At 35.6% G+C, this 8,040-nt stretch overlaps 1 protein-coding gene across 1 annotated transcript; it reads right to left on the bottom strand.

Annotated features, from left to right (window-relative positions):
• Nucleotides 1–4,102: 4,102 nt before the first annotated feature.
• On the bottom strand, nucleotides 4,103–5,837 carry LOC107658697 (relaxin-3-like). The gene is made up of 2 exons (XM_016447350.1): nucleotides 5,520–5,837; nucleotides 4,103–4,392 (listed from the first exon to the last, which is right to left on the bottom strand). Exons 1-2 carry the CDS (start codon nucleotides 5,830–5,832, stop codon nucleotides 4,103–4,105), a joined length of 603 nt encoding a protein of 200 aa, XP_016302836.1. The 5' UTR covers nucleotides 5,833–5,837.
• Nucleotides 5,838–8,040: the final 2,203 nt, after the last annotated feature.

Below are 8,040 nucleotides of genomic sequence, written 5' to 3' on the forward strand. Positions count from 1 at the left end.
ATATATATATTTGGACATATCGCCCTCCGAAGGGCACTTCGGAGTGAAAACATTCATGGCCGCCATATTGAAGGGTCGTTCCAAACCGAAGTGCTCAAAACTGGCCACTTCAAAGGTCTCTTCGGAATGAAGGATTTCGAAGGGTATATCGCAAGCCGTTTTAGCATTTAAAAGTTTGTTTTGACTATCCATAAATATAATTTAAGATAGGAACAATTGTATTTTGACGAGTCATAATTATAATTCGACTCAGTTTTGACTGTCATGGTGTGTGCATGAACGAGTGTGAAATAACTTAATTACGTTGCTTTTTCCTATCACTTAGCCTATATTGGGCACTTTTTGCATTTAAATTGGAATATTCTGACAGCTGACATTGAAAATGATGCATATTGTTTCGAGGGTATCGGTTAATTTCTTGATTGCTGTTTTGACAGTATCTGCTTGCATATTTTCTTCATGTTCGGTAGCTTAATTCTCTTTAATGTAGGCTATTTGCCCCGGTTTGATCCGTTACTGGGAAATTTATCTAACGTTATATTTATATTATTTTGTCGTCATTATTTTGTTTTAAGGAGTTAAAAATGGCCCTTATCAACCTTGATTTACATATTTCATCACATTATTTTGACAGTTAAAGTTTTGGGCGGGTTTTTTTGAGTTTTGGGGCTGGAAATCGTCCATCCAATCTGGCAACACTGCCAGGGCTTGTCCAAATACCCACAAGTGCGGTCGGCCCTTTGAGAGCGAGTGCATGCAATAGAAAGTAGCCTAAGTGCTTTTAGAAGCACCATAATTACTAAATTGTGTCATCTGTTATAGAGAATACTGAACAGACATTTAGAGGATTATTTTAAACTGCAAAGCAGTGAAATCAAAATAAAGCACTATGCACACATGTGGTCTTCGCCATAGACATGTATATAGGCCTATATATATCTATGGTCTTCACACTCACATGAACAAATACAACTACAGGAAATACGTAATGCAAGTAGACAAGCGATCAAGCCCTTAGTTTCTGTGGGTTCAGGCCACCTGAACTCACACCGTACAAAATGGATTATCAGACTGTGGTCAAGCCAGCCGCAGTTCAGAAAAACACGGTCTAGCCAGCCGCGACTGAAATGAGTGTACGCGTGTATTAGTATGATTACGGAAATTTCAGGAGCAACACAGAAAGAACGCACTTTCAAGGGTTAGTTCACCCAAAAATGAAAATTAGCCCATAAATTACTCACCCTCAAGTCATCCTAGGTGTATATGACTTTCTTATGACCGCAAGCTAGCTTCAAGTGATTATTACATTTTCGATTCGCTACAGAAGGCCTTTGTTCACCCCCCGGAGCCGTGTGAGACACTTTTTTTATGGATGGGGGGTTTTTATATGGGGGTTTTTTATTTAACTTCTTTTGGACTGATGCATGCAACACCCGCTGAGTGCCATGAAACAGCTTGAAAGATCAAAGACTATTTTTAATATAACTCCGACTGGATTCGTCTGAAAGAAGAAAGTCATATACACCTAGGATGACTTGAGGGTGAGTAATTTATGGAATAATTTTCATTTTTGGGTGAACTAACCCTTTCAGATAGCTTTCATGTAGACGCTCAGAATAGAGAGATAATATAACAAGATGTCATGTTTCCATTTTTTTTTTTACTTCTGCTTTATTATACATTGTATTTATGTGTCTTTGACAGGTGTGTGTTTATTTGAGTAATGGTTTTCTGTTTTTTTCCTTTCTGTAGGTTTATCTTTCAAATCATTGTTTTGTGGATATGAGTTTACAGCAGGACAAATTGACAACATTACGTATATACTCTCTTAAATACCTGAATTGCGTTTTTATTTGTCCTACTGCAGTACAGTGACAGTTACTCTTGCATGCCTTTTTGTATAATGTGGTTTAACCTCTGCTCAGAAAGTGAACGCCAATAATAAATAAAGTATTCCCATAAAAAAACAAACAAACAAACAAACCAAAACAAACAAATAATAAATAAATAGTTTATGTGAAAATGTGCCTTTATTTCATTCCAGAGTATTACAAAAGGTCATTTCTTTTATGGGACATCCCACACTATGTACATACCTCATATATAAATAGCATACCTAATTTCTAATAAGTAGAAAAATGTAAAAAATGGCAAGTTCTTTAAGGGGACATCCCATATTATATGCACACCTCATATGAAACAATTTTACTGCAACGTTTTAGAGATATGGGATATTATTACACTTTAGAGGGCTGTAAACAGGGGTACCTTAAGATAACCAAAGGCCCCTGGGCTGCAGCATTACAGTAGGCCCCCCGACCACAGAAAACCTATTTTTCCTTCTTTTTTTGAGCCTCCTAACAATTATTTGTCAAATTTCGTTTTTTTGCCTTGTTAATATGCCAGTTGATATTAATATTGTTAATATTGTTAATATGCCATTCACAACACTGTTCTGCATAAAATGTGAATGTAAGCGAATATGCAAATTCACTCTTTGCCACAAGGTGGCGCTTGTGGAACAAGACTTTGAAGCAGCACTATTTATGGAACACAGACGACACAGATTACATCCAAGCAAGTTACTAAACTCTCACTTTATGACGTTACAGAATGTTGTCCGGTCCAGTTCCTTTCACACAGCAGTGTTGTGTTTCTGTTAATCTGCGTGTTGACATAAAGATACTCTCGTGCTGCGGTTATTTACGAGCGAATGCACTGTGCATTCCGCTTACAGTATATCGATAGAACACGTGGAACACACCAACCATACAAACTGTGTGGGGGGAACCTAAACTGAGCCATTCACTATATAGGCTACTACAACCAGGGCGTTGCTGAAAATGAGTGTGTGAGTTTGTTTACTGAACGCTGTTGTCACTGCTGCAAACTCCCATATAAATAATTATTCAAAAAATATAATTTCCCTGCAGCCAGTGGGCCCCCTTTCCAGTGTAGGCCCCTGGGCTTCAGCCCCTTGAAGCCCGTGCATTAATGCGCCCCTGGCTGTAAAGACCCCATTTCTCATAAGTAAAAAAAAACAATGGTCAGTTCTTATAGGAGACATGCCATAGTATATACGTACCTCATATAAAAACTTTTTAATGCAGCGTTTTTGAGATATGGGACATTATTTCAATTTAGAGGGCTATAAAGACCCCATTTCTAATAAGTAGAGAAAACCAATGGTCAGTTCTTATAGGGGACGGCCCATATGATATGCTCACCTCATATGAAACCATTTTACTGCAGTGTTTTCAAGACATGGAACATTATTACATTTTCGGAGGCTAGAAAGACCCCATTTCCAATTAGTAGAAAACCAAAGGTTAGTTCTTATACGGGACGGCCCACACGATATGCACACCTCATATGAACCAATTTTACTACAATATTTTTGAGATATGGGACATTATTTCACTTTAGAGGACTATAAAGACCCCATTTCTAATAAGTAGAGAAAACCAATGGTCAGTTCTTAATATAGGGGACATGCCATAGTATATACGTACCTCATATAAAAACTTTTTACGGCAGCGTTTTCGAGATATGAAACATTATTTCACTTTAGAGGACTATAAAGACCCCATTTCTAATAAGCAGAGAAAACCAATGTCCAGTTCTTACACGTGATGTCCTGTTCTGCAGCGTTTAAAGATATATGAAATTTTTACACTGTAGAAAAGACCTAATTTCTGTTAAGTAGAAGACATGAATGTCCAGTTCTTGAAGAGGACATTTCAGGTCATATGCAAACTACATATGAAGCTATTTTATTAAACGTTTTCATAAATTGTTATGGTTAAATATGCAAATGAGCACGAACTGATTCATTAGCGATTAATGCAAATAATCATCTTTATTCAAGAATGAAATATACTCTAGATAAAGATTAAAAAGCGAACCCACTGAATTGATTGCAAAAAGTAACTTATTACTTTACAACATCAAACATTATAAAATCTTTAGTTAAATTAACTGCAAAATGCATGGGAGTTCAATGCAAACCAATTACAAGTCTCAAGCACAATATGAGATAGAACAATTAAACACACACACACTTTTTTTTTTATTCACTCATGCTATAGAGAAGGTTAGTCTCTCAGCAAAGGGAGCTGATTTCTCCTTTGCTGCAGCCCCACTTGCAGCAAGCGTTGGACAGTCCCACCACTACATCACGTCCTTTTCTGTCCACGGTACGCAACGCTTCAAGCACCTCCTGTGAAATGAGAGAGCGCACTGGCCTGCTGAACACGCCACCTTCCTGTTCCCCTTGTGCCAGTGATGGAAGATTTGAGTCAGGGGCATGCTGGGAGGACGGTGCAGCACCGTACAGCACTGCGCTGTCTGGAGCATTACTGTCATACGAGCTGAATAAGTCCAGTATTTCATCTGTGAAATAAGAGATGTTGTAAAACTATACATACATCACTATGATTTTTGGTGAAGAAACTCTTTTCACTAAAAAGTTGTCAGTTTTAACAATTCATTAAAGAAATAGCAAGTTACACATTGAATTAAACATGGAATTTTGAAATTGAAAGACTTATTTTCTTGTGGAACGTACTCCAATAATGTTTTATGTACAACTCCTAAAGAGTACATTACAATACACTTTGAAGAATCTTAAAGATATGAGAGTTTTGACTAGTTTTGAACATTTTACGATCATACACCACTGGAGTTGATAAGATTTGTGTGCGTGTGTGTGTGTGTGTTTTGAAGTCTTTTTTATGCTCACCAAGGCTGCATTTATTCATTCAAAATACAGTAAACACAATAATATTGTGAAAAATGATTACAGTTTAAAATAACTGTTCTATTGTAATGGCTTTTAAAATGCTTGTTATGCAAAGCAGAATTTTCAGAATCATTACTCCAGTCACATGACCTTTCAGAAATCTAATATGCTGATTTGCTGCTAAGAAACATTTCTTATTACTGTCAATGTTGAAAACGGTTGTGCTGCTTAATATTTTCAGGATTCTTTGATGAATAGAAAGGTCAAAAGGACAGCATTTATTTGTAACATTATGAATGTGTTTAATGTCACTTTTGATCAATTCAACGTGTCTTTATTAAATAAAAGTGTGAATTTTTCTTTCAAAAAAGAAAATAATTGAACTGAGCCCAGACTTTTGAATTTTCATAATTTTAGTCCATAATTTTGAATGTAAAATCTACTAGTTTAAAACATAGTAAAAATAGAGATTAAATAGACATATCCAAATGTTTGTAATATTGTTACAACCTAGAATTCTGTATTTTAAAGTTTTGGGTTGCAAAAATGTTCAAATCCAGCATTTTTTTTTTCTGTATTAAAATGTATTCTCTATTTTTAATATGAAATCTACTATTGCTCAACATAGTAAAAATAGAGATTAAATAGGTATATCCAAAATAATTTGTAGTGTATTAGTAATCGTGTTACAACTCAAAAAATGTTTAATATTCTGTATATTTTCAAATTGATATTGTCTTTAAATTTTACAAGTTTTACAAAGGTCTATAAAGCTAACCTGTGTTTGTCAAGGAGCGCTTCCACCGAGAGCCTCCGCAGGTGAAAATGACAGCGCGGATGAACTCCCGGCCGCATAATTTGACTCCGTACGAGGGGCCGTCCAGTGCCTGTACTCCAGCCAGCAGCAGACATACTGCAAGCGCTGTGGTTTTCCACATCCTGCTGAGAGCAGATCTTCTCTGACAGCAGCGGTTGATGTTCAGAAGCTGGTTTCCTGCTGGTTTGGAACCAGGTGCCTGTTTGATGGCGAAGTTCTGTGATTTTTTCCCCAGGCCCCTGTTTCTACTTATAAAGAGGTGAGGGGCACACATGCTCAAACCCCCCCAAGCAGGAGTCACAGATAACCCTGTAAGATAGTGGCAGAGACCTTTCCAGTAACAAAAGCATGAGCAGGAAAGGTGAATGTGTAATTATAAGGGCATTCTGTGACACGAAACACTCTTTCTTCATTTAAATTGATGAATCATATTTGCCATACGACTCATGTCAGGATATTGCAGCATGAACAACAGTGATTTCTCTTTACATACAGTGATTGAATTAAGATGTCTGTCTGTTTTTTTCTATTAAATTCATTGCAGTTAATCTTTTTATTTGCATTTTTATGCATTTGGCTGATGCTTTTGTCAAAAGCGACCTGCTTTGCATTCAAAATACACATTTTTATTAGTGTTTCACATTTCTTGGGAATCGAACCTATGACCATTAGTTGTACTGTTTGAGATAGTGGAATGCTTTATTTTTTTCTTAAATAATGAAATTAATAATTAAAGTTTTATTTACATTTTGTATATAATGCTTTAGTCCAAAGAGACTAACATTGCATTCAAGATACACATTTTATCAGAATTATATTTCTTGGGAATCGAACCCATGACCTTGATGTTGCTAGCACCATGCCCTCCTGTTTGAGCTACAGGTTTATTATTTTTATTTTTTATTTAATTTTTTTTTAATTAAAATAATTAAATTCATAATTAAAGTTAAAATGTTTAGGTGATGTATTTTTATGATACATATTTTAAGGCATGTTTTGTTCAGGTTTTGACCTGTGAGTATAGTGTGTTTATTTTTAGACATACAGTATATTTTGCCATATATGAAAGTTTTATTTGTTTATGTATTTGTTTATTTATATTTAATCTATAATGATTTTATCCAAAGCAACTTATATTGCCTTCAAGATACACATTTTATCGGCATTATACATTACCTGGGAATCGAATCCATGACCTTGGTGTTGCTATCATGCTCTATTCTTTGAATTACATTGATTTATTCTTAATTAAGAATAGTTACATTAATCATTAAAGTTAAAATGTATAGTTGATGTATTTTTATGGTCAAATTTTTAAGGCATGTTTTGTTCAGGTTAAATGGAGTAAAGTGTGTTTTATTAAAAAAAAATAAAAACACACTTTACACGCACACACGCCTGTCCACCAGGCGAAAATTGTAAGGCTAATCACTTATGAAAGCAAGAGCACAGCTCCCCAAAAACTGTGTCCAGAGTTCACCCAAATGCTTGTTTTACCTTCTTTGCACTTCAATGCATCATTTATTTTGACCATTTTTTCCAGACCAAGTGATGACTGTGAGGTGTAGAGGTTAAGAGACAAAGTGATGTAGCGAGCATGGCATTTTCAAAGTGTGATAACACAGTCCATTGCACACGAGCAATCCTTGCATCCACACGGACAAAGGTCACCAATATCCAAAATGACAACAGAATAATGCATTTTTAACGAATGTGAAGATAACAATGACAACAGCGTGACATTTCGAGAGACATTAACCACAATATTTGACGCATGGAGGATGGAGGCCATGGAAATATATGTATAATATATATATATATATATATATATATATATATATAAAATAGCATATATTATTTGAAATCTTATAAAGAACAACAAAATTACAGGTCCATCACACTCACTTTTCTCTGGATCTATTAAGTTATTTTAAATATATGCAATTCATACAAAAAATAATTTGGATACATGTTCTATGATGACCCTGATTTCAATTTCGTCTTTAAAATTAATTAAATGAATGAATACATTTAAAATGTTTAAGTGTAGGCTATTTTTAGGATCAAATACTCGAAGTCATATTTTTCAGGTCAAAGGGAGTAAACGTGTGGTTCGTTTTCAAAATACATTTTGTAATATGTCAAAACTGCATACATTTATTATTACATACATTTCGCTTTATTTGGAGGAAGAGCCTTTTGGATTGTGTGCTAAAAGCTCTTATACAAAGTGGATTCAGATCAGCTTTCTATCAGTTGTTCTGTAATAGCGAACGACGTAAAACCTACCGACACGACTGATTTCAGATCAGTACACAAAAGCGTGCTTATGATTGACACGCTTCAGACGAACCCGGTGCCGTATGTCGCATTGGCTGCCTAGTTCCACCAATAGGAAGACGCGGCGTTATAGTTATTGTATCCGGGCCAATCAGAGCGAAGAAAGGGGGCGGGAACGCAGCGAGTGGGTAGCAACAGTTGC

Source organism: Sinocyclocheilus anshuiensis, unplaced genomic scaffold (assembly GCF_001515605.1).
Source record: "Sinocyclocheilus anshuiensis isolate Anshui unplaced genomic scaffold, SAMN03320099.WGS_v1.1 scaffold828, whole genome shotgun sequence".
Lineage (NCBI taxonomy): Eukaryota > Metazoa > Chordata > Actinopteri > Cypriniformes > Cyprinidae > Sinocyclocheilus > Sinocyclocheilus anshuiensis.